This window comes from Falco punctatus (assembly GCF_963210335.1).
Source record: "Falco punctatus genome assembly, chromosome: 9".
NCBI classification, from domain to species: Eukaryota; Metazoa; Chordata; class Aves; order Falconiformes; family Falconidae; genus Falco; species Falco punctatus.
The window spans coordinates 16,510,058-16,537,450 of NC_137589.1; the positions used below are offsets into that span (position 1 = coordinate 16,510,058).

The 27,393-nt window shown below is 46.0% G+C and overlaps 1 protein-coding gene and 1 long non-coding RNA gene across 5 annotated transcripts in view; one reads left to right on the forward strand and one right to left on the reverse strand.

Moving 5' to 3' along the window:
* The first annotated feature begins 92 nt into the window (after nucleotides 1-92).
* LOC308069812 lies at nucleotides 93-27,307 on the forward strand. Of its 4 annotated transcripts, none has more exons than XR_013930521.1 (3): nucleotides 93-3,885; nucleotides 4,004-14,789; nucleotides 16,956-27,307. It is a non-coding gene; the product is annotated as an uncharacterized lncRNA (long non-coding RNA). The 4 variants fall into 4 exon arrangements; XR_013930522.1 differs by having other exon boundaries at nucleotides 18,753-27,307; XR_013930523.1 differs by having other exon boundaries at nucleotides 4,004-12,678; nucleotides 13,226-27,307.
* Nucleotides 26,473-27,393, reverse strand: part of RTKN2 (rhotekin 2) — a 201,605-nt gene continuing 200,684 nt past the window's right edge. Inside the window, 4 exon segments of the mRNA XM_080402759.1 lie at nucleotides 26,473-26,720; nucleotides 26,723-26,747; nucleotides 26,751-26,945; nucleotides 26,949-27,256. Coding sequence (XP_080258885.1) covers nucleotides 26,692-26,720; nucleotides 26,723-26,747; nucleotides 26,751-26,945; nucleotides 26,949-27,256 — 557 coding nt within the window. The 3' untranslated portion in view covers nucleotides 26,473-26,691.

Below are 27,393 nucleotides of genomic sequence, written 5' to 3' on the forward strand. Positions count from 1 at the left end.
CATTTGCCGGCACCCAAGGAGCTCGCTCTTGCTCAGCGTCTCCAAGGGCAGCACAAGCCATGGGCCAAGGCTGGGGTGCGGTTACAGTGGCCCCCAGCCTGTGAGGAAGCTTGGCACAGCACAGGGAAGTTGTGCCCCTCACCGTGCCTTGGCTGGGCGAGCACAGATCAGGTTGATGTCACCGCTAGATGAGGCTTCCAGATATGCGCTGCGGTTGAGGGAAAGTCTCAGAAAAAAAACCATTTCTTGTGTGTGCTGGGAAATAAGGGAAAACACCAGCTCGAGGGAGGAGGTGGCCATTGGGCATGCATGAAGCAGCGCAGTGCCGTTGGGCGCCGCGGGTCTGTTGATGCACAGTATGCCCCAGGGAAGCCAGGCTGACACCTGCCCGGTCCCCACACACAGCTATGCCGAGCAGCTCCATGCAGCCCCCCACCACCTCTCCAGTGGGGAAGGTCCGGGAGCAGGCGTGAGGACAGGACGGGCACCCATGGTATGTCCCACCTGCACAGCTCCCAACAAGGTGCTTCCTAAGCCAGTAGGAGCATCACGGCTGTGCTTAATTGCCCCCAACAAGCTCTCTCCCTTTCTGATGTTTGAGTCCTTGTTCAGTCATTTGCTCTTCAGAGTGGGCTGTGCCAGGACTTTCACATTTTCAGTACACACTGTGTATGAGTAGACAGAATAAACCTTCTTCTGGTTTAAACTGCTGCCTGATAATTTCCTTCGATGCTTGTTTATTCTTGTGCTGTGAGAAATGATAACTAAACACGCCATACGTGCTGTCCCCACACCAGCTGTGAAGCTATGGGAGAGGATGGGACCCTCTAGCAAACCTCCTTCCCCATCCACTTCTGTCTTTGCCAAGCTGAGGCATTTTATTCTTCTCATGTTGAAAATATTGCCTACCAGTGAACACCTGAAGGGTGTGGGGAGGGGGAGATGCAGACATGTGGATGCTGGCCTTTGAAGTAGCTGCAGAGGTGGCCAAGGCAACTTGGTTTCCAGCACCATGCTTGCTTCCTTGCTTTTTTTAGCCCTTCCTAGTCTGTGAATTAGCATAAACCAATGCTGACTGTTCATGCTGTGCCGAGGGGTCACAGCATCCTCCCTTGGTTAGGCTGGGCACATCCCAGCAGGTTTGTCAGGGTCACTTGGGTGTCGGTGCACCCCCATGCACATGCAAGTGATGGAGCAGAGGAGTCAGCACTAGCATCACCCCAAGGGCTCCCAGGGGAACACGAGCACCTCCTCAGGGCTCAGCGGACCTCTGCCATGGGCTGGCAAGGTCTGCAGCAGGTCAGAGCTACACCTGGGAAGAGTTTGTTACCATATTGGTGACTTGCAACCACTTCTGATTTTGAAAGCGAAACATGCTGTGGTCTGAGGGAGCACGAGGGATGCTGTGCCGCTGGCTCACCATGGCCAAAAGGGTTGTCGGCTTGTCACACCATTGCTTGAATTCAGCTGCCAGCAGTGGGAAATGAACACTTTTGGGGAGCTGAAGCAAAGTGGAGATGCAAAAGGTGGTGGTGCTGACTGCAGTTTAGTTCTCCTGGCTGAGGGCTCTTGGTTCTGCCTCTTGCTGTCTTGCCTTTCTGCGATTACACAGCAGTGCCCCGTGCCGCACTCCCTGCGGTCACAACCCACGTGCGAGAAGGCATGGGAGCAGTGTTGCTGGTTTCTCTGGTTTCTGGGCTGTGGCAGCCCACACCTCACCAGTACCTCACAGGACCTTCGCAAGCCTTTCACCAGCAGGCAGGGCACAGCAGACTGGAAGTGGACAGAGGTCCTGGGGCAGGATCCCAGGGTGCATGGCTGGCTGCAGATGTTCGGCCGGCAGCTGCATCTCCGAGCAGCCAACCCTAACTCCACAGTGACGCTGACCTGCTGGGAATGGGGCCCTCTCTTCTGCACCGGCACTGTCTTTGCTCTGAAAATTTTCAGGAATATTTTTTGGAAGGTTTCTGCTGCTGGAAGGAGCAGATCATGCACACACATCACCACTAATCCTCACTGGCACCATACTCACACTGGAAATGCAGCGCTTGCCCACAGGCTTTCCAGGAATATCAGACACCTTCAGCTCTTCCCAGAGCAAAATACGAGCCCGTATCTTTAACTTCTCTGGTCTGGGCAGGCTCACAGCTGAGGTGCATCAGAGCATCCTGCCTCCGGCTGAAGAGAGACCTGGGAGGACTGCCTGGCCTCGAAGAAAGCAAAAGGAGTGGCCGCCAAAGGATCTCGCGTCCCTTGGGCGCACCTGGGCCTGCACTGCGGGAGGTTTGCGTTTGTGCAGGAGGAAGCAGCGGCCGCGATGGCCCGGCGGTGCCCCCCTGCGCCCTGCACCGGTGAGTGTCCCGGCAAGGGGGCAGCTTGGGGGGGGGGGGGGCGGGGGGCGCTGCTTCGGGTATTCTCATTTAGCAATTCCATTTATCCTTTATGGGATTTAAAAAAAAAAAAAAAGAAAAAGAGAAAAAAAAGAGTATTCTGGATGTTAGATGCTCCATCTAGTGTCTCACCTGCGCAGCGAGGCCCGGTGTCCCCCGCACAGCCCGGGACGGGACCCGCCTGTCCCCGTGCCCGGAGCCCCCCGCGGCGCCCCCCGCCGGTGACACGTCCCGGGGAGGCGCCAAATTCACCAGGATTTTGCGGCTGCTGGGAAGGTGCAAGCGCCGCACGCGGGAGACGCGAGAGCCCGGAGCGCGTGCGGAGCCCTCCCCGTTCCCCCCCGCAACGCGGGGCACAGCAGCCCCCCCGCCCCCTCCTACTCCTGGAGACGGGGCTGCTCGGCAGCTGCTTCGGTTTGGGTGACGAGTAGAAAAAAGCATGTAACAAATTGATGATTAGCCAATTAGTCGGCTTGCGGCAATCACCGTGACTCCCAGCCCCGAGCCCGGTCCCACAGCCGGGTGCGACCCCCGCCCGCCCCCCCGGGGCTGGTCTCCCGGGAAGGCCGGTGGCTGAGCGCGCCCAGCCCCGGGGGCCTTCTGTCAGGCAAAACCGACGGAACCTGCCCTCTTTCCCAGTTAGCTCTGAAATTTACTCAGGAAATTAAAAACGAACCCCCCACACCCTGAAGCACGTGCGCGGCCACGGGGCGGCGGTGAGCTTCCCCCTCCCCTCAGCGCGGGCCGCAACACTGAGGGGACGGCAGAGGCGACGCCATGACGTGAGGGGATGCCGAGGCGATGCCTTCAGGTAAGGCGATGCCCTGAGGCGATGCCCTGAGGCAAGGCGGTGCCATGAGGTGATGCCTGCGGCAGTGCCACGGTGTTAGGAGGTGCCATGCTGTGAGGCAGGGCCGTGCCATGAGGTGATTCTGTGAGGCAGTGCCACGCTGTTAGGTGATGCCATGAGGTGAGACCATGTCATAAGTTGATACTGTGCTGTGAGGTGATGCCATGAGTTAGTGTCATGCCATGAGGGGAGACTGTGAGGCAGTGCCATGCTGTTAGGAGATGCCATGCTGTGAGGTAATGCCATGAGCCACTGCTATGCTGCGAGGTAATGCCATGCTGTGAGGCAGTAATGTGCCGTGAGGTGATTCTATGAGGTAATGCCATGCTGTGAGGCAGTGCCACACTGTTAGGCGATGCCATGAGGTGAGACGATGTCATGAGGTGATACTGTGCTGAGATGATGCCATGAGTTAGTGTCATGCCATGAGGTGATCCTGTGAGGCAGTGCCATGCTGTATAGGAGATGCCATGCTGTGACGTGAAACCATGAGGCAGTGCCCCATTGTTAGGAGGTACCAGGCTGTGATGTGATGCTATGAAACACTGTCATGCTGTGAAGTAATGCCATGCTAGGAGGCAGTGCCACGCTGTGCAGTGATTCTTTGAGGTAATGCCATGCTATGAGGCAGTGCCGTGCCGTGAGGTGATGCTGTGAGGTAATGCCATGCAGTGAGGCAGTGCCACGCTGTGCCGTGCCGTGAGGTGATGCTGTGAGGTAATGCCATGCAGTGAGGCAGTGCCACGCTGTGCCGTGCCGTGAGGTGATGCTGTGAGGCAATGCCATGCAGTGACGCAGTGCCGTGCCATGAGGTGATGCTGCGAGGCAGTGTGACACTGTTAGGCGATGTCATGAGGTGAGGTGATGTCATAAGGTGATACTGTGCTGTGAGGTGATACCATGAGTTAGTGTCATGCCATGAGGCAATGCTGTGAGGCAGTGCCATGCTGCGAGGCGATGCCATGAGATGATGCCATGCTATGACGTGATACCATGAGGCAGTGCCATGATGTTAGGAGATGCCATGCTATGAGGCAGTGCCGTGCCATGAGGTGAGGCGATATCATGAGGTGATACTGGGCTGTGAGGTGATGCCATGAGTTAGTGTCATGCCATGAGGCAATGCTGTGAGGCAGTGCCATGCTGTTAGGAGATGGCCGTGTGTGGTAATGCCATGAGACACTGTCATGCCGTGAGGTAACGCCATACTATGAGGCAGTGCCATGCCGTGAGGTGATGCTGTGAGGCAGTGCCATGCTGTCAGGCAGTGCCATGCTGTGAGGCAATGCCATGAGATGATGCCATGCTATGACGTGATACCATGAGGCAGTGCCATGATGTTAGGAGATGCCATGCTATGAGGCAGTGCTGTGCTGTGAGGCGATGCTGTGAGGCAATGCCATGCTGTGAGGCAGTGCCGTGCCATGAGGTGATGCTGTGAGGCAGTGCGACGCTGTTAGGCGATGTCATGAGGTAAGGCAATGTCATGAGGTGATGCCATGCTGTGATGTGACACCATAAGGCAGTGCCACGCTGTTAGGAGATTCCATCAGGTGAAGTGATGCCATGAGATAATGCCAAGCTGTGAGGTGACATTATGAGGTAATGCCATGCTATGAGGCGATGCTATTAGATGATTCTCTTCTGTAAGGTAATGCTGTGAGGTAGTGCCACACTGTAAGGCAGTGCCACAGTTTTAGGTGATGCTGTGAGGTGAGGCGATGCTATGGTGTGAGGTGATGTCATGAGTTAATGTTGTGCCATGCCATGATGCCATGAGGTGAGACGATGTCATAAGTTGATACTATGCTGTGAGATGATGCCATGAGTTAGTGTCATGCCATGAGGGAAGACTGTGAGGCAGTGCCACGCTGTTAGGAGATGCCATGCTGTGAGGTAATGCCATGAGCCACTGCTATGCTGTGAGGCAGTGCCTGCGGCAGCACCACACTATTTGCAGGTGCCATACCATGAGGTGATCACAAGCTGTGGGGCGATGCCATGAGGCAATGCCACGCCATGAGGCAGTGCAATGCTGCAAACCTTAAAATCTTGTACAAGCCAGTAACTAGAGATGATTTTTAACCATTTTGATGCCACAACTGTTTGTTAGTTGAAACAGGCATATTGCAACTTCCAAGCATTTGTGCCTGCAGCAAATGCCCCCTCACGCTGGCGATGAGCAGAGGGATGAGCAACAACCCCTGTTTATTTAGGGCTCACGTACCAAGGTATCAGCAGGCAATGCTGTGTCCCCACGGCCAGGCGATGTGTCCCTCACATGAGGAGGCCACAAGCCAGGTGCTGCAGCGGGACTGAGCTGTGTAAGTACCGTGGGGAGTTGCTACCATGCTGGGGATGGGGGGCAGCAGGGGGCAAATACAGAGGGCAGCCTTGCCGTGCTCTCTCCTCTGAGCACTAAGGTATGCAGAATGGACACGGTGGGATCCCACACCAGAAGGATGAAACTAGTGCATCTCTCAGACTGTGGATGGTTCATGACTACACCTAAATAGAATTTAATTGAATTTTTAGGTAGTCTAGATGTGTTTAAGCACAGATGAAGTGGGTATCTGCAATGAACAGTGCTGACTGGTATTGCTTGGAACAGATTTCAGCTCTTGTAATTTATACATTACGTGTGCATCCTTTTGGGCTTTAGCTACTGGTGGTCTGGGGTGGGAACCCAGGGGGTGGTGAAGACTGTCCCGCTCATGGGTACCTAAGCCACTCTGGCTCCCCTGAGGCGTTCTGGACCTTGGTGTGAGCGCAGTGTGTGGTTACACAGGCAGGTGACGCCGTGCAGCTTTCCTAGGCCAGTGCCCTGCTCTGGCCCCCTCCGCTCTCCAGTAGCAATGGGGGGGAAGTATTGAGCAGCTCACAAAGCAGGCGAATGTGGGGCACCCCGTCTCCCCAAGCACTGCTTCATGCACCGCCGCTCAAACCCTCTGTGCTCTGCAGAGAGCACAGGGCGCTCTCCTCTCACAGGGCTTCCTCGGGTTTTTCTGGCAGTGTTTTTGTCTGCAAGCTCCCCAAAAAACAGCCAGGCAAAGCAAGCTTTCCCCCCTCTGCCCCTCCAATGTCTGTGAATCTCTCAAATGAGGAATAAAGCCATTTGTTTCTAATTATATTTGGCAGCCACTCAGAGAATTTAGGACTAAAGCACGCAAATTTTTTGCTCCTGATTAAAGCACTTGACCTCATAAGCAAAAAGCAAAGATTACAACATACCCCCACAAGTAGGCTAGGAACAAACTGCGGAGAATAGACCAAAAAGAACCCGTCCCCCTTTACTTAGATACACAAAATAATTCATTACGAAACAAAAGGCAGAATATTTAGTGCATAACTCGAGCCTGCCTAGTGCTCAGCTAACCACCCAAATTCTGCTTTTGAAGCAGGGAGCTCTCACTCCCAGCTAAGGCACATGTGGCGAAGGTCCACATGCGCCCTTGATCCCACAGCATGCACGTGACCGAGACCCATTTGCTGCCTGCGGGATGAAAGCGGCTGTCACAGGACCAGCTCGCTTGGCCCCCCGCACCCAGCCAGCAGGACGGCTGGGACAGGGCCCGGTGGCAGGGGGTATGTGAGTCACCATCTTTCCCCACCCCCACCCCCCCCCATATTCCCATGTGATATTTCTGCCCATCAGAAGGATCCGGCACCCTTGCTGCCTAATTTCAAGACAGTGGCTGCCCTGGGGTGCCCGGGACAGGAAGGCAGACCCTCCTTCCTTCCTCCCACCCATTGGCATGGGGTGATGTGGCATCCAGCTCTCGTGTTTACTATTTTCCCAGGATTTAATAACAGCGCAAGGATGTGTTGCAACTGCAGAAGAGTCAGCTGGCTCCCAACCAAGAGAAACAGCAGTGATCTTGATGGCACCCTTTAAAATAGCAGAGAAACCAGCTCAAACAGAAATTAACTACTCTGCGAGGTTCTGTGGTCCATAAAATACTTCCCTCGGCTCCATGGTTTTAAAGTAATGTGAAAGAAATACTTCCATAAAAAGTAGTTAACAAGCATACAGATTTTTTTTTAGTTGTAATTCTGAGAGTCATACCCAAACAAAATAGTTATACAAGCATTAAATTATACATTAAAGAAGTCTGATAAAGGCAGTGAATTACAGAGCTACCATATAAGATTTCAGATATACAGATAGCAAGCATTATTAACATTTCTATTAAAGGTGACCTACAAAAGAGGGACAAAAATAATCTGTGCCACTTCTGATTTCTTGTGATGCAGGAGAAAGTGAATGTGAAACAGCTCTGGCCCAAATGCCACCTAGTCCTTCTGTCATCATCCCTGTCTGCTTCCCCTCCCCATCCTCTCACCCAAAATTAATTAAGGAGAACAGAGGATTGCTTTCTGCTCGGGCTGCAAATATCTAGGCTGATGTTCTCTGTTTTAGCTGGGAAGCTTCCTTGGAGGGCATTAAGGGGATGTTCTTCTCAGTGCTCACCTGAAAGAGTGAGATGGTGAATTTTTAGCAAAGAGATATTTTTCCTTTTCTGTTTGACGGGGTGCCAGGGTCTGACCACAGGGACAAAGCTGGTTGCAGCAGGGCTGGAGAAGCTGCCTTCTGATGGGTGGCTTCTCATGGAGGGCTTATTCTCCATTTGCCCTCTGGTCATTCTTCCCCTGGGGGGGGCTTCCCAATGTGAGTGTTGGTCCTGTGCTTCAGCTCTCCCTGGGGTGGGGGTACCAGCTGTCTTGCCCCTCCAGCCACCTGCTGGGTTTCATAAAGCCTGTGGGCATTATGAAATATATAATTATAAAAATATATAATTAAATATATTAAAGATATATTTATATAGATAAAAAGATATATAATTTCATTACATAAATATTTAATGAAATGTATAATTACCTCTGAGACTGCTGCTTCTCCATCCCTGGTGGTTGGGATTGTTTAACAGGTTATCGGGTTGCTGTTAGTTTCAAAACTTATTTGGAAGAAACTGAAGAACAAATTGAAATACACAGACACACACACACAGAAACACACCACAACTGCATAAGCAGCATGTCCATAGGTGATCAAGCTTGCAAAATGGGAATGTCCAATGTATTTGCTTTTTTTCCTGCAGCTGCTGGATTTGGCTGTTCCCCCTGCCACCCGTGGTGTTTGGGGAGCTGTGGCTAGATGGGAGCTGAATTTCTGGTGGAGAAATCAGTCAGTGAGGAGTAGAAAATATTGCTTTATATACAACACTAACATGTAGAGAGTGTGTGTATGTGTGTCGGTGTTCAGTACTGCTTCAGCATGTCTGCAAGACTGTCCCTGTCAGGGTGGCAGGGGCTGCTGTCCTTGGCTCACACCAGCTAGGTGTGAGGGACAAGTCATTTTCTAGATGTCTCATAAGCAAGGAAGTTATACCAATACAAAATAATGCACAAAAGATTTCTGTTAACCTCTAAAGTACGGGGGACTTGGCATTTGCCATTGGGGCAATGAGGTTAGCAGGACCTCTGGGGTTTCTGCACCAGAGTGGCTTTCCACGAGGAGCTGGTGATGGTTACTTGTGGTGATATTATCCAGAAATGAAGAATTCAGCTCTGTTTTTCCTGATCCTTCAATTTTAGCAGGGCTAGGGTGGGGCAAAAGCAAGTGAGGCCGAAGTTTGGGGAGAGGCAGGCTGCTGTGTAGGGCAGCTGTCAGCAGAGCCCAGCTCCTGCTTTTGCAGGGCTGTGGGATTAAACACTGACACTTTGGAGTCACACTTCCTTGTGAGCGGTATCAGTCCTGCGCTGTCGCTGCAAACCAAACACCTTTGACCCATCAGGGACATGCCTGAAGCTGGTATCTCTCTCAGGTGCTTGGTCTTTGGCAGCACTGATCCTGTCTGTATAACTTGTCATAGCTGGGGTTTTAGGGGGGCTTGCAGGAGGGTGAGGGGTGGGTAACTTTATACCAGCTTCTCTGTGCAGTGCAGAGCATTTAGGCTTTAACTTTAGGTTATTAATATAGAAGGACTCCAGATTTCCAACCGTAGTCTGTTCTTCTGTACTGTTAGTATCTATCTACTTTGCGGTGAGCAGAGCATTTCACATATCATTAGTGTTTGTTTTCATCAGAATTTCCCAAAGCTCATCATTCCTAGATTTTCATCAGCATGTTCCAAATGTTTCTAATGCCTAGATGGGCTCCTAGAAGGCTGGGCTTGATTGTCTCTCAGTAAAAGTATGTTCCTCTTTCAACAGTTCTAAAAAGTTGCTTTAGCATTGTCTGTGACAGCCTTGGTGTAAGGGCAATGAGAAAACAGGTGCACTGCTGCAGCCAGCCATCCTGGCTGGAGCTTGCTGCCGTGTCCTCGAGCCTTGCCAAAGCTTGCTATATGGTTCTTGAGCTTCTGCCTCAGTTAGAGCGGAGACATTAATTTTCAGAATTGTTGAGTATCTCCATTCCTAGGAGCACAGTCTGATTTAGATCACCTCTTGTGTATTGATTTTTTTAGTCTTACAGAATTTAATACTTAGGATGAAGCTTAAATAAGGTGCCTGCAAAGGGGCAAATAACACTCAAGTGCAACGTGTGCCTGAAGCAGCGGCGAGCCAAGGTGGCCTGTGCACAGAGCAACAGGTGAAAGCAGCCAGTTCCCAGGAGGGCATGAAGTGCTAGTCCTGGCCAGGGATGAACTGGGAGCCAGGTGGCCACAGGGTGGCCATGTGGACCAGCCAGCAACCTGCCTTCAACAAGAGCGAAAGGCCCTTTGAAGAAAGACTGTGAAGTGTTTTATCAAACGTTTCATCTTTCAACACTTACAAAAAGTGTCCCCTATCAGCAAAACCAGAAAAGGCTGCCGAAACATGCCGCAGCTGAGCATCCATCTGCTTTGACGTCATGGACGTCTTGTCTCAGGATGTGATAATCTCACAATGAAATCCTGGTCCCTGCTGAAGACAAAGATGGGGGTGTATGGTAAAAACTGCTGTATGGTTGTCTTTCCTTCTACAGTAGCTTTTGAATTAGGCAAAGCAGATCATTCAGCCACAAATTCATCTGATAACAAAGCAAGAAGCCATCAAGGGATGGAAGAGAATGGATTACATTTTCCCACCTGGAGTTATATTGCAGCCCAGCAACCACCCAAAACTTGATATAAAACAAACTTGAAATAAATAACACCCGACAACAACCCACTATGCGACGAATTTACCTCAGTGAGATCAGCCAAATCTGTTTTGGTGGGAACAGGGATCCGATATGAACCAGATCTCCTATAAGGCTGCTACTACTCTTCTCCAGACTAGTACAAAACATCTAAGAAAGGCAGATAAGAAGAGTCTGAACTGCAGCAAAGGTACTGGCTTTTGAAGCAGGACTATGAAGACAGGGGTGTCAATTCGTTAAGGTGTTATGTATGTCAATGGGAGGGGGATTTTACTCCCAGTAACTTAAAATGTGGTGTGAAAGGCATTCAGGTTTCACCCCTCAGAGTACCACCGCCTCTTGCAGAGGCAGACCGCGACCTCCCTCAGTCTCCATCCTCCATGCCCTGAGCTGCCAGCTCTCCCGGGCCACAGGGAATCTCTGAGAAGCCAGCCATTACCATGACAGTTCTGTCATCTTCCTCTGCATCTTCTGCCCTCAGCTGCTAATGGAGACAGAGGAACAACTCCTAGAGTGGAGCCACCATTTGTATTTTCCACTGGCTGCAGTTGGAGTGTGCGTTTGTTTATCCCCTTCTCTCTCCACTGATCCATGATAGCTCTGCTCAGAAGGAGCATCTGTTCTTCATTTAAAGCCAGAGTTAAGCTACTTTTGCAACAGGATTGATAGAGGCAGAAGGAGGTCAAATGATTTATCCAAGTTCAGAGGGAGTCCCACTAAGTAGCTTGCCTGTAGCACCTATTGATTATCGGTCCTCCTCTGTTCAGCGGGAAACATGGATCAAAGAATTGAAATCGACACAGGAGAGAACAGTGGTTCCTGGCTCTGTCCAGCTGCGGCTTCTCGGACAGACCCTTATAAGGCTACATAATGAAAATCCCAGAGAGGGCAGAAGGAGCTGCATGCTATTAGAATTAGGCTACATCTCCATATGGATCAGATGCAAAGGAATTACAGCTGCACACTGGATACTTCAAACAAAGCAACAAGGTTACTTGGACTAGAAGTCCAGTGGCCCCTCCATCTCCGGTGGGATGGCTGGGGGCTCTGAACTCCTGCTGCACCCTGTCTGGTCAGCTTGGTGCCATCCCTGCTCCTTCAGCGCTACTTCTCTCTCTGACAGAGCAGGGTTTGCATACGTGATTAATTTTCATTCTTACTATTCTTTGTAAAACATGTTTGGTATTTTTTTCTTTTACTGCATTGCTGGATGTGCGGTTGCTTTGCTGTCTCACTATACAGTGACTGTGTATTAGGCAGGGTGGTACGGCCGTGCATGTGCTCAAGAGGCAGGTAGGATAACCAAAAGCTTCCCCAGAGGTACCCATGTCCTAAGCAGGGACAACAAAACACCAGTAGCCTCTAGACACTGAGAAGGGGCCAGAGGGGGAGGTGACTGGGAGCACAGGCTGCAAGGTCAAAGTAATAAACTGTGGTGGAGTGCTTCAGCAATGGGAAATAACTTGGCCAGGCACTACGGGCAGGGCTGGTTTCCTTGCACCCCCCGTGCCTTCCCCAGGCAGATGCACCCCCCCAGGTTTAATGGGCAGTAGAAATGGGCACTGCCTAGTGGCATCATAGCTGAAGCTGCTCTTCCCCTGGTCTTCTGTCCTGGCTGATCTTTCTGTCCACCAAAAAATGCATACTCTCCAATTTTCCCCTTTTGGAGGGCTTCCTTTTTCTCTATTTTATTTTTTTCTTGTGTGTGACATCACTTTTTGTTTTAATCTTACTTCTTATTTATCATCAAAGGAAGTTTTGTCATTTTATTGCAGATGAATGTCTCTCCTCAGAGCAGGTAGACCAACACCTGTTGCTCAGAGAGTGCCCAGAGCAGCTTTGCCCGGTGGGAGCAGCCAGGGCCAGGGGCTGTGCGCTGCTTGCTCTGTGGGACAGGGGTGCACCCGTGCCTGTGCCCCAGCCCTGGGGCCTGGCACTGAGCCCCCCATAAGATCCCCTTGGGTAGCTGAGCTATGCAGCGTAACTCTGAATCAACTGCATTAACTAGGCAGCCCAGCTCCTGCTTGGGCTAATTTGGCTTCCTGAAAGCAAGCTGTATTTGCTGGAACACAGCAATACATGATGCTGTGATGGCTCCGCTGCTTCTCCTGCCCAGGCTGGTTGCTCCACAGGGACATCGCTATTGCCACGTGCCAGGTCATCTGGAGCTGAACTGGGCCCTGCCGCCCAGCACCCTGCTGCAGCACGGGGACATTGTCTCACCTCAACCAGCACAGAGAATGCAGCTGGCAAATTAGCAACAGTGGCCCACGGCCAAGTGAGAATTGCTTCATCCACATGGCTGTCTTCACCAGGTGAGCAGTCCTCGCTTTTGACATTGGTGTAATCTAGATAGATGGTCATAAGAATTGGAAAATTCTGCTTGTGCCATTTTATTGTATTTTATTTTCCTTATCCAATTGAGAAAGCAGGAAGAGGGGAAAGAATTAACGTGTCACTTCTTAGATTCATTGAGCTGAGAAGCAATGGGCAGATGCAGAAGCCGGGTGTTGTGTTTTACAAGCACTGGGACTGGGCTGCAGGACAGGCTGTGCCCCTCAAGCCCCGGCTGCTCTGTGTATGCCTTGATAGGCTGCCGACAGTGCTAAAACTTATACATATGTGTGCACATAGACAACAGAAAGACTTTAAAATCTCAACCTCAAATTAATGGTATGATTGTTGTCTGGAATAATTATGGATGCAATCTCTGTTCCTCCATCCTTCCTCTTCACAGCCCCTGAATTGCATTCTGTATATTGGAGTGGCAGCTTCTTAAAAATTCTGGTTTAGGTCATACTAACCTGTGACATTTTGAGCTGGCTTTTGAACCTGTTCAGAAAGGTTTGCATCTTTGTATAGCTGCACTGCGGCGAGTGACTATGCTGCAAACCTCAACTCTTTTGAGGCGGTCAGGCGTGACCTGCAAGGCCTGAGACATTTCTGTGCTCGGGTGTCATCTCTGCCCATCTCTGCTGACTACAACCAACTCTTCTGTCAGTTATCCTGCTACACATCACGTGGGAGAGCTTCTGTGAGCCACCCCGAACAAACGTGAGTTTGCACTGCCTACAAGGATAATCATGTAAGAGCTGTGCTTTGTAATGACCTGACTTCTCCCAGCTTCTACCGTCCAAGTTAGCCTGGCATTAACACCCTTACCTGCCCACAGTGACAGATGGAGTTTAGCGGTGAAGGGATGCATGAGGGGTGCAGAGCAAAGTTGAGCTATTAGAAGAAAAATGCTCAAACACCTCCTCCTACTGTCATGGAGAGCAGAGGGGTATTATTCAAGTTCAGTATTTCGGACGAAGACAATTTGTTGCAAATGTCTCACAGCTGAGCCAGGCGCTTCTACTCTGCTGGACTCCCTCCAGAAAAAAAGACCTGCTAAAGTGTATGTGCTCCAATGATTTCTAATTTCAAGCAGCTTGGAGGCACACTTAATGCAGTTTGGCTTGTGCTTACCGCTGTAGGAGCATGGGAAGACTGTGTGTCCACAGTCATGGTAAGAAACCTGACCAGCAACATTTTGTTGACTTCTGTGAATGCTGGAAGGGGCTGGAAGGAAAACAAGCACCTGACAAATCTCTCCAGGGCTACAGTGAACACTGCTGAACGCAAGCTGGTTAGCCTTCCCAGAGAAGCTTGGATTTACTCAAATACCATGCTCCGTGGAGTCATGAAAAAAGTGTTCACTGTAGTGCCCTACTACATGTCCCCCCCTCCCCAGCTGTCCCCGTGCTGTCCCCTGTGCGGCCCCTCCAAGCTGTGCTGCTGGCAGGACCCACCCTTCACAGCAAAACCCCTTCCAGCTGGTCCTGAGTTACTCAGGCCTAGCTTTCTGTTTTTTCCTTACATGTGTGAACAGGCCTCACGCTTGGAGACTCTGGGCATGAAGGCGGTGTAAATGAAAGCATAAACACGACTATTCTCATTAATAGATGTGCCGAGGATGGTGTGCTGCAACTTATGCAATCCTGCTTTGAATGAGTGTGAAGAATTCATAGAATTCTCATAAATCTTGATCGTTTCACTTTCATTGAGAGTTTTTGTTATTCCTTTTTTAATTTTGTTTGCTTTTTTTTCTACCTCCATTAATCATTCTCTTGTTCAGAAGTTTCCTCTCTCCAGCGAGGGAGAATTAAAAAGCTCGGCTTGGCAGAGCTGGTGAACTGCACCAGCTGCATACTAACGAGGACAAGGATGGCTCTCAAGCAATGTGTGAGCAAAGAAGAGATGCAGCCACTCAATCCAGCATGTAGCCTTCGAGGAAAACCTGGATGCTCTTTGTGAGCAATGCAGCTATCTGAAGGAGCAACCTCGTCCTAACCTTGGTCTCACTGGCTTGGAGGATATGTTCATGAGCATCGTGGGATTTGGCCGTCTACGTCATGCTCTGGCTGCTGAAGTCCTGCAAGTAACCGTATTTTTATGTGTATGATCTACCCTTTGGCTAACCTGCTCACTCTTAAAAGGTCCTGTACCTTGAAACACTCTCTTTGGTAACCAGTGTCCTTAGATAGCACACCAGGAAAAGGAGAGGAGGTGGTGGGAGGAAGGGGGGATCAGAGGATCCCATTGTGACTCTGGGAGCCAGCCAGGAGGGGGAAGGCAAGTGGGACAGGCCCTGAGGTCAGCTAGGTTACTAGATAGGGCTGGAGGGATGCTGGAGCAAAACCACAGAGTAAAGCTGTAAGTGTGCCAACACTGAAGCACAGCGGGTTTTGCTTTAAGCAGACAGCTTGTGGGGTTGTGTCTAAAACCACCACATTCGTGAGTCTCAACTATCACTATAAAAGAGCCTTGGAGGAGAAAAGCCCCCAGAGTGTGGCCTACTGGACTGAATAGCCAAAATGTCAATACAAATAATGTTCCATGACTTTTTTTAAAGCCAGCTCCCTCAGTATTAGGGTCTGTGGCTGGCAAAGAGTAATATTCTTAGCAAACAGTTGCACTTACAAATCTGCTTTACTAGCACATACCTGGTAGCCTGTAGTCCTGGTGAAACACTCATCTTGTGAAAAACATCAAGGAAGGAGCATCAAACTTGAGTCCTGCAGAAACCCAGCACCATCATCCATCATGCTGGCAGGGCACCCCCCAGGGGTGGGAGCAAGGCTGCAAGTGAGCCCACAGACCGCAGCCAGCCTGGGGGCAAGGACCCTGGTACCCCCCTCCCACCGCAGCTCTCAGGGCCAGGAGTGTCAGCCCATTGCTAAATTACTGCCTTCAGGGTCTGTGTGCCTCGGGGATGTGAGGGCTGGCAGCATGAAGGGGTCCCTGCCTGGCAGACATCAGAGGAGATGTTCATTGCTGAGCTCATGAAAGCTTTGCCTCCTCTCTGTCCTCCAAAAAGGAAACAAAAAAAGGGCAGATGTGGGCTACGAGCAGCAATGACCACACAGCGCGTCACAAGTGAAGTGGCTTTGATGTGTCCATTGCCCCAGCATTATGTGCCCTGATTATTTTCTTTTTAAGAGTAGGTAGGCGGTTAATTACCTGAAGGTTGCAAGCTGAAGTCTTATTTTTCATACGTGACTTAGTAATTAAATTACCCCAGTTGCTATTACATAATGTAATTAACAGCTACATGATTTTAAAAGAATAGTCAAATTTGGCAGACAGAGTAATTTCATTTTATATTGGAGCCTAATGCTAAGAGATTGCACAGAAAGCAGAAGGCAGCTGCCTAGAATAGTTTGAAATTAGTGTGTGGTAACCAACAACTATTATTATTGTATTACGGCTTGTAATTCCCAAATGGAGAATTAAATTTCTATAATAGATACAGCTTTTAACAACAAAAAAGTATTTTCGTTTTCTGGCAAGGAAAACTCTTTCAGGAAATCATACCGTTGAATGTACATTTCCCAAGTGACAGGGGAGAAAAAACCCCAACCTTGCAAGATTCCTTTGCACAGGGCTTCAGCTCTCTGCAGATGCCACTGCAGGATTGTCTGAGATTTCTTCTAAGTGGCTAGCAGAAAGGTAGATTTATAATTTAAAGATTAAAATAAGCTAATCAGTTTTTTTAAGCTATAATATACATTCGCTGTAACTGCATTTAGCTTGGAAGTTAGGATTCACTTGCCAAAAAATAAGATGTTCCCTCTCCCACACGAACCCAAAGCCCGAGCGCTCCATTTCTGCTTCTTACCACGTGTCTGACCAAGAACAATATGGCGACTTGCAGGGCTAGTGACTAGGAACATCGGATCACATTTCAGGCTCTTGGAGCTTAATATTGGCCAGTACATTTTTGACCTTAATAGGCTTTTACTTCTGCGTATCAGTTTACAGGGGAAGGCTGGCTCAGGCACGGGGACCCAGGCACTAATCTGATCTCCCAGCCAGACCTAAAAGTGACTCAAACAATCAATGCATCTTTAATTTGAAATGCTTGATGACTAATCTCTTGTTTTCTTTAATTAATGATCTACAGTTAATCATTATGAATGGTAAATAGTCTATTTCAGCATTGATAGCAAGATTTCCTATGGGAAAATCTTCCCCTATAGCTTTGATTTAAATATGCATTTTCACATCACACTTACCAAATCTTTACCTTTATGCTATTGCATGATTACAGGTCCATTAACTAATCACATTTGACAACTTGTTTATTGAGGGGAGCAACTATTTTACATCTCTTGCCTGGGAAAGAAAACACTCTAACAAACAATTATTCAGCAGCTGCAATCACGGAGCACTGAATTAATTGCTTTGAAGATCTCAGTCAAGAAGATCTTGATAAAAAAAAATCAAAGAAAATGTTGTTTGACAGAATGCATGAATGAGAGCACCAGAAGGGACGCTGTCTTGGTAAGCTGTAGCCCTGCTCCAGGGAGCACTACGTGAGGATCGCACCTTGAAATGCTGGACTGCAAGAGGCGGCGGCTGTGGAAAAGCTCATTTGCTTGTTTGTTCTTTTAAGCTTCGGTTTATCAAAACCAGAGCTTCTACATATAATTTGATTATAGGATCAGGATGCTGCTAAAAGGGCAAACAAACCTGAGCATGATCAGGTCTATAAAGGCTGACACACAGATATTTCATACATGTAACCTCTGTGGCTGACTTCTCCTGCTATACAAATAATTAACCCAGAGGGTAGTGTGAGGCTTAATGATTATAAAGTACTTTCAGACCTTCTCTGGAAGGGAGCTGCTGTGATTGATTGCACCGGAGTGGGATAAAAAGCAGCGCAAGGCATGTGGGTGCCTCAGCTCTGGACCTGGCTGGGCAAAAGTGTCTCAGTGTGCAGCGGTGCCCGGAGCTGGGCGCTGGGGAAAGGCAGCGGTGCCAGCGCCGATCGCTCTCTGCCACATGTCCAGGGCGGCGTCAGGAGAGTTTGCATCGTGAGTGTGCACACCGGCACTTCGTTGGGACTAGAGCACTGTGGAAAATGGTGGGAGCACTGGTAAAGCCTCATGCAGGTACTGAAGACACCAAATGGAAAGGAGTTTCTGATCTCTCTTCAGCTCCTTTGTCTGCAGGACATTCACTGGCATGACTGCTGCTCCTTCAACAGCATGAGGAGGATCACAGTGTCTCACATGAGACAATCCCAAACTCCTCCATGGACAAGTCACAGCCTGCAAGGCACTGGCCAAACACAGGGCCACGCTTCCTTCTTTCAGCTGCTGTACGTCGTGTGCTTTGCGAGCCAACCAAGAGGAAATACGGTCCTGCCAGATGAGATCAATTCCTACAGTGACACTGAAAGGCAAGGAGACCTTACAGGTTCAAACCCCTCTGTTGTAAGGGACTTCAGAAGTGAAGTATAAGGACTAAAAACAGTATAATCTCTGAATATTATATCACTATAAAAAGCTGCCCAGTAAGCTGAAGGGTAGTGATAACATCAGGAGACTTTACAGAAAACATCCTAGTTGAGCTTCTGTGGGTCACAAGAAACTTCCAACACAGTCAGCTTTTCAAAACAGCCTACTTCTTACATTACAGCAATGACGCTAACAGATATTTTTTAGAAACAGGGAGAACCTGAATTCTTTTTCCTTTCCTGCACGTCCTCAGTTCAGAAGAGTCTGTGAGGATGGCAGTACTTAGGTCACGGTCATGAAATGTTGCACTGTTTTGCCAAATCCAGCAGCACTAAGGACTAATGCCTTAAAAAGTGAGATGGTAACTACTGTCACGAGTGTCCCTATTTATAGGTGAGGAGCTGAGAAGCCGTGGCCTTTGCATTGCCTCTTGTTTAGTACAGACAAGAGCCCAAACTGAATTTTTTACACTTGGAACTACGTACCCTGGTTCAAATAATTGTTTCTGCACTAACCCCTTGGCTCTCTTTAATGCTTCAGTAAGAGACAGATGGTGCCTAACTAAATAATTGGCTCTGTCTTTTCCTTTTTTTTTTTTGCAGGTATGGTTGACAGGATTTGCCCTGCCAAAGGAAACACATAGAAAAAGGCAAGCAAACAAATTGTTGCTGAAGTTTGTATTAATCACTCTAGCAAGCTGCAGAGTAGTAGGAGACGGATACATTCTGGTTTATCCTTATGAAAAACATAAATAGTGGACTATGCATTAATGCTTGGAAATAACCAACTTAACTTGCTAAGGAATTATACAATTATTTTGAATGGATAAATGGAAAAGCATGCATCGGTACATAGGCTTACCGGGCTATTGCACGAGCTGGGATAAACCCGAGTTAGTTCCAAGACAGCAGATCATTCTTTACTGAGGGATAACAATCATGCGAATATTTAAGAAGTTTTCTAATGCAGTCATGACTAAAATGTGATGTATTATTAGACACACAAATTAACTCCTATTAAAATGATAAAAAATTGTGATACATCAAAAACATGGCGTAGTAAACACAATTTGACCTGGAGCTGGTCATATAAAAGGAATAGTATTATCAGGATTTGTCCTTAATAAAAAGCTTTTCATTTACTTAATAAAATTTAAGTGAGACTCTCCTAACTTGGAGCAAAGTTTCTGCCACGTTTGAAGAGCTAGTCTGCCCCATGTCATTTCAAATGGCCCATGCCATGATGTAAAGCTACACTGGTGAGAAGAGCAGCCTTGTTCTCTGCGTTCAGTACATCTGGATTTGGGAGAAAGAAAGGCAAAGTTGCCGTAGGCCCTACAAACCAAATAAACGGGCTAAGAAATCTGACAGCTCAGTACCTCAGTTGTGACTCTGGCTGATACATCCACATCATGAGAAGGTCAGTTAAATTGCTCCAGTTTCTTTTAAAAGCTCTCAACCCTTGCATACAGACATAAGGGACTGAAGAGTAATGATTGCTTAAAACCAAAGGAAGCAAAGGAGCTGCTGCCATCTGAAAAACAAATGTGTGGACAAAGCAGCTTACTTGTGCCCGCTATGCATCCATAACATTTTTCCTGCTATTGAGAAATGTGTACATCCGATGTTAAGCTCACCGTAACAGCGCTAGGATCTTCTTTTCTTTCCTAAGGTGCATCTTTACTTAAGCATAGACCAGTCTGGCCATAGAGCAATGGAAACGTTTTTGTTTGCTTTTTGCTAATGCAGAACAAGCAGCTAAAATGGAGACAATACTAATGAATGTTTTATGTCCTTGTAAATCAAGAGTACCCCTGAGCTATAAGTGCGTGTTCAGCTCTGGGCACCCAGCTCAAGGAAGGTATCATCAAAATACATGTGGGATTTTGAAATAGACACTAATTAGAAAATGGAAAATATAATCCAAAGAAAGACGGAAAAGACCAGGACAGTTTGCCTTCAGGGTGAAAAAACTTAAGCAATGATATTTGTATTTTGGTACCACCTTTATAGCCAGTGACAAAAAAAGAAAGGTGATGGACAATTACTGACTCTTTCCCTCTTAGCAAAAGAAAATATACAAATTCTAAAGTTTGTAAACAAAACTCTTGTGGCATATCAGCAAACTGCAAGTTCTGTGAGGCAACAGAGATGCCAAAATTTAAGTAAATTAAAAAGTACAGTTTTTCACTTTTAACTGCCCCTATGAATTCATGTCCAGACACAGATATGCAGTGAAACTTTGGCAGGATAAAAGGCTTCCCACGTCTGCATATAAAAGCGCCTGTAATTACTAAGGGCTAGGAAGAAGCTGTCTGTGTATGAAACAACTCCACAACTTCCTTCTGCAGGTATTCCAGTATCACGGGACAATATCTAAAAAAAAACCTCAGGTGAGACAACGTATATTATAAATTATATTCTTTTATAACTATTTCAGAAGTTTATAGAAATGTGAAGAAAAACCTTAACAGAATAAAAGACACTTCCTTAGTTACGATAATTTTTCTCCCTTTGGGGAGGTACATAAAGAACATTCAGAAAGCTGTCTTCATGTAAAGATCTTGAAAGATTGGGTTTTTTCCCCACGAAAAGCAATTTATTTTCATGTCTTGCAAACAGATTTCCATGTGAATATATAATACATATATGGAAAGATTACAGTTTAACCATTCACTAATGGTTATATGAAGAGAACATCATATCTTACTTTACTACGATTCCTTAAAGCGAACTCCAGCAACTTTAACTGCAGCATGATTTTTTATTAAATCACTCAGCTGCTTTGGCTTGCCTTGCAATTATCAATCACACTTGGTTTCTTTCATGGACTCTTAAGTCAGTCAAATATTCTAAAATTAAGGTGTCTAACAATTCTCTCTACGTTTATTACAGTTCTTTTACAATAATTGGGCCAAAAGAACACTTTGAGTGGCACAGTTAGCTTTAAATTAGCAGTGCCACACTGAGCTCTAGCCAGTGAGGTGAACACGAGTTCCCCTTCAGCACAAGACTGCCTATGAAGGGAGAAAATTAATGCATAGTACTAGTAGTGTCAGTGGCTCATTTATGAAGTCACCTTACAAAGCAGATGGAATGATGCAAGTCTGCTTCATGACACGTTTTCTTGCAAGACTATGAGAGAAGTATGATAGCACTTTAAACAAAATGTTTAAGCACATCTGTGAAAACAAGGTGCATCTCAGATAACATTTCTAACTACTTACCCACACAGAGCTCCACCGGATACATCAGACAACTGGTTGAGCAATCAATGCCAGCTGCTAAACTGTTTTTTCTCCCTTCCTCCAGTTTAGAAAACTGAGGCCCAAACCATTTGCTATTGTCAGTACAACCCTAGAGGGATACATTCAGCAGGCCCAATAGAAAAGTAGCTGTAAGTTCTCTGATTTTACAGCAGCCATCACACATGGTTTATAAAATTGGAGTAAAGCTTAAGGTAGTTCTAGATTGAAGGAAATTACACCAGAACCTTTTTACTCTAGAAACGTTTTTAATTTCACTTGCATACTTCGACAGACATACAGTATGTTAGCAGCAAAAAAATAAGATATCTGTTCTAACTTTTCACAATACACTAGTGTCTAAGTTTGCATTTTTCTATTAAGGCAATCTACATTAATTACAAATCAACCCTAAATACTAGGACAGTATTTCCAAATATGTACAAAACACTGTAAAATAACTACTACTATAATTACCATAGAAAAAAATAGTATCACAATACTAGTAAAAATGAAAACATTTTAAGATAATGTCTTTAGAATCGCAAAAGGTACCGTCTACCATTCCAAGACCAAGTGAACAGCTGAAGAAATTAGGTATAATATAAAATATTACTAAAATAAGTCTTTGTTCAATCAATATTTCAAAAGTTGTTCATGTTGTGTGAAATTCATATTCCAGCTTGGTCTAGCAATTGCTTTCACATTGTACTTCTTAATAGAAGAGTTCAGGTAGACTATCGTCTGCCTGACTTCAAGATGGCAATCCCACTACTTAATTCTGCTTTTAAGCACCAATTAATTCATTCCAGCAGCAAACAAGCAGGTACAGTTTTCAGAGCGGGTCTGACATATTCCTCAGAAAAGTACCTAATCATATGTGTAGTTCAGCAGTATCAGATGCCATCAATGCTTTCGCCATGCTAGTTTGAGCCGTTCATCCTGGATGCAGTGTCCTTCTGAACAAGCACTATTTTTCTGTGGACACCACTGCCAGGCAGCAGCACACTGACTTGCCTGCACAAAGGTGAACATCGGGCAATGGAATGCAAGGGCTGGGAGAAGTCACAGGCCTCCTGCTGTCTTCTGAACCTCATCCCAGCAGGAGGCCGGCTAATGCCACCTGTGCCTTTGTGAAATACTTCCTATTTCAGCATCGTTTATAGATGCTAATCAAATGCCTTTTGTTTTTTGATCACTGACATTTTGAGTCAGACAGTTAAATCACCCTCATGATTGAATGCAACTGATAAGATCGGGTAATGGGTACATTCTCTGTAGTGCCCAGAAACAGCAGTTACAAGGTTTCCACCATGTCCTGTGAGGAACAGGCTGCCTTCTACCTCTCTGCCTCTAGACTCCTTCACTTCCACTTTGAGAGACAAATACTAACAGCTTCCCAGCCCCACACACTACCAACAGACAGCCTTCCGCCACTGCCTGGGCCACGTCCTTAAAACCGCACAGCCTGGGATATGAATCAGTGCAAAGTCTAACACGTCACTGTATCATATTGCGACATAGTTGGCTTCCTCCTATTACAGTGCTTAGGTGAACAAGCAATTTATTGGTCTTAAAATTCCTGGTTTGAATATTCATCCTCACTGTAGTCAGGAAAACTTGAGGAAAAAAACTGAGTTCCAATTTCTGAACAAGCCTATGCAATGATAAGGGACCAGTATCAGCAATAAAGTATCACCATTTGTCACTATATGGAAAAGCCAAAAAATGTCCATTTTCCTCACAGTACATCTTTTAATTATACTCCTAAAATTGCACTCTGGTTTTATTACTAATATTTATATTCTCACGTGCAGACAAAAGCTGAGTACTAATGTACAACTGGCTTTACTGTATAGCTAAGAGCAACGTTTGCTGCTAGCCTGCAGGTTTTGTCAGTTAAACCAACTTGCTTAACAGAAGATGCGAAGACAACAAAAGGCAATCTAGAGGGGTAAAATAAAACCACCCAACAATAAATATTAAAACTTACAGTCAACTGATGCTTCATAATAGGGAATACATAGTGGTTGTTTAAAATAACAGAAAACACATTCCATAGCAGAAGCCTTTGCAGCTGTAGGAGCCTAAATGTGCACTTAGTTAAACAAGTCTCAACACTGCCAGGACGTCTCACAGGACCGTAAAGAACACCACTGATGTTTTGAAGCAGGATAATCAGGGTAATTAATGGCCTAGTTTGCTTAGTGGTGATCAGGGCAATATAGTGAACTGGCTCATATGAGTCTAATCTAAAGATAGATACAAAATGCAGATCAACACAGCTTCATGGAGAGTAAGTCTTGAACAACAGGTGGCATTTTATTCTTTGATGTAATAAGCTCGGCTTGCAAAGACACCTGCACTGAGGTGTTACCCCTAAGAACCCCAAGTCACCTACTGCAAACCAGATGAATGTGTCATTTGCTTTAAAATATCAGTACTAGATCAAATCAATATAGAATGTTACGTTGAAGACAGAAAACTAATTTTAAAATGCAATATTAATAGGGAATCAGTAAGAAGTATAGTTGTTTTCCATCTCATTCAATTTTTTAAAGGCTCAGGGAAAAAAGGGACACAAACTCAATGGCCTGTCTGTTTGCTTTTCCCCACCCCCCCCACCCCCCATGTCACCGATGTAATAAAAACTTATCACCTCTCTCTCTACAAACCTTGCCTCGCATTCAATTTTAAAAATCAATGATCTGGAAGAAACTGTAAAAATCACTTGCAATAAATTTGCAAAGGACATGCAGACTGCTGGAATAGTAAAGAATGAGGACAGGTCACTTACACAGAGCAATCTGGATCACTTCATGAGCAGTATTTTAATGCCGGTAAAAACTGCGTATATTTCTAAAAAAAATAAGGTAGGATAATAAGAGGATGATGTATTGCATTCTTGAAAAAGACTCTGAAGAGGACTTGAGCCATTAAAGTCAGTATCCAAGGCAATGCTTCCACAAAAAAAGGATAATACAATTTCTAAGGAAAGAGGGGAGGGAGATATTAATCAGAGTAAGAGGATCACGTTATGTGTCTGCATAGTCCTGATGGATCACTATTGACATGTGGCATCTAATTCAGATGTCACACTTAAAAATATCTCAATACATGAGAAGTACAGAGAAGAACATGAAGATTAATTAGTCTTGGATAACATTCATTGCCATAAGAAAGTTAAGGAATTCAGTACATCTCATCAAAGAAAAGGTTAAAAGGGACATAATCATGATTTATAGCTACACACAAGCAATTAGAAAAGCTGATACTACAGAGATCAATATAAGCAATCAAATGCATAAAGAGACCAAAATAACTTAAGGTGGAGCTAGAAATGCAAATAGAAAATCAAGTGAAAAATGTACCTGGGGTAATTAACAGGAGGTATGAGTGAATTCTGATCACTTGAAGACTTTAAATTAATATTAAATGCCTTCCTAAAATATGTATGTTCAGTTCAAAACAAAGCCACTGAATTTAACAGAGAAAGCGCTTTGCTTGAAATTCAATGGCCTGTTGAATTTAAAAATAAATCCTCATTATGGTGCCTTCTTGCCTTATATATTTATGAAATTTATTTTTAAATATAACAACTACAGGAAGGGAGGTACCAGGAAAAACGTATTCTTTCTTTCCAGAGCACTGTAACATTTAAGGCTAGATTTAAAGCTAAATAAACTGCAGCTGCACTTTGGAAAATACACTTTTTTCCCCGTTTATTTTTCCTGTTTCTTGTTCAGAGTTGCACAGTCCACTTAGTTGACTGTGCCTGATTTACATAATCATGTAGTTATTCTTCAGTTTTTCTGTTCCTATTTATAAACCATTCACAAACCATCCACTTAAGTAACAGCATGATTTATTGTAAGAATGATTATGGTTGTTTCAGAGGGAAAATGGAATGTGATTAAACGAAGAATGAACAAGGACGTTCTAGAAACAAAGGGCTCTAATCCTGTGAAAGGATTTGTAAATGAAGCCTGCCTTTCAAGCCCCATCCCAAATAGCCAATGAATTACTGAGGGAATTCAGCAGATACCTTTACAGCTGTGCAGCCAAGAGCTTAGCAGAAGACAAAAAATAGATAACAAACCAACCACGGACACAGTATCTTCTGAAGAAACTAAAGTTCCCAAAGCCATCCACACTTCAGAAAAAAAAAAATATTCATTAACTGTATGTAAACACAGGTCTAAACACCAAGGCCCTAGAGGGGGATCTGCAAGCAGACCTTTGCTCTTGGGTAAGTTTCAGTATCTGAAATAAATGCATCAACCAAGGAAAGGGTTGAATATTTAAGCAGTGGATCCAGGAGAACAGAATAATTTCTGTGTGCAACAGATGTTTTGCTGGTGTGTGTCACAGGAACCCTAATAACCCATGCTTCTTACAACAGTGAACGTAATTCTCTGCTATTGCAGAAAGAATGAGTAGTGTAAAAACCTTATTTGTTTACAAGTAACACTGCCATGTTTACAAACCAGCTACCCACCAGGAACGGCTGAGAGGCTCGACAAAGGAGAAGCTACACTACAGAGCCCCATTTGTCAGCAAAAGCCAGCATAAAAATGAAATCCTGAATAGGTTTTCTGCTTTTAAATGTTCCTGTTAGCCCAAACTAAGCAGCAGCCGTGATAGATCATGTTCTTGCTCATACACAGATAATCCGGGTCCATTTGGACAGTGCGTGCACCAGCAAGAACTTAAGAGATCCCACAGTAAATTGACAGAACTGCCTCAGAAATTCACATGGAGTTACAGAGCCATTCAGAAGAGCACGGTAACTTTTCATAGTACATTATCTTATAAGCAGTGGTTCCCAAATAGTGAGGGAGATAAGAATCTTAAAGATGAAGCCAAGCACAGAGCCCAAGAAAACCAGCTTTGCAAGATCTATGCTGAATGGGTGTGAAATTCCCACTTGAACCAGCCTGAGGAGCTGCAGATGGGCTACGCTGAGGGACTGGTAAAAGGCAATGGTAACGTCCCTGCTGCAGGGACACGCAGTTACCCTAACACTGCTGGTTTTCCAAGGGGGAAGAACTGAACCACTCTTTTCAGAACGAGCACCATTCTTTCAGATAGAGATAACACCCCCTGTTACTAGTGCAATTATTTAGATGTTAGTGATAATGAGTACAGCTGAGACTGCACCTAGTAGTAACACCCTGGCTAAAAGAAAAAAAACTTTAGCCTCAATACTTGTAAGCTACATGCTAAAATCTATTTTTACTCACGAGTTATAATAGAAGGCTGAGAAACTTAAAATCCCAGGGACTCTTCTAAGCTAATTATGACGTCTGTGGCTGCAACCATGATCAGGGTCTAGCATTTCTGTGATGCATTTCTATCTAGGGGTTGCTATCAGTTTGATTTCAGACTCTGTGTTGTTAAGCAGTGAAATGGGATTCCCAGGGCCAGCAAAACTGCTTTTTCTACAACAACCAATTTTGCGAGGAGCCACAACGGGTGTCTGCAACTGCTGCATTTTCATAGCTAACTTTGAATCAAAGGAAGAGCTACTGGCAGAGGTGCAGTCAGACTTCTACCAGTTTTCCTTGCCCAATTGCTCTGTGTTCACCTGTGCTTTTGCACTGTATGGTGACTTATTTGAGGGTGGAGGTGGAGCTCTTCTTTTCTTTCCTCTACTATCATTAGTAGGACTTGCAGTATCACTTTTTGAGCCCGGATGCATGTTTTTCTGAACAACCATCTCATGAGATCCATCAAAGAGTGAAGCCCATAGGGAAGATGCAGATTCTTTTTGCTGGCCAAGCAGGAACTCACCATCACTCTCTTTGATTTTTCTTTGTATGACAGCAGCTAAACCCTCACGTTTCACTGGAGAATCAATGCCTGTAATTTTAAGGGACAGCAATTAACTTGGATTAAAATGCTACCAATGATTTTACTGCTAACTATTTCATTATTACTATTCAGAATACAAAACTGTATTAACTACAACTCATGAAATCTGGACAACTATTAAGAGT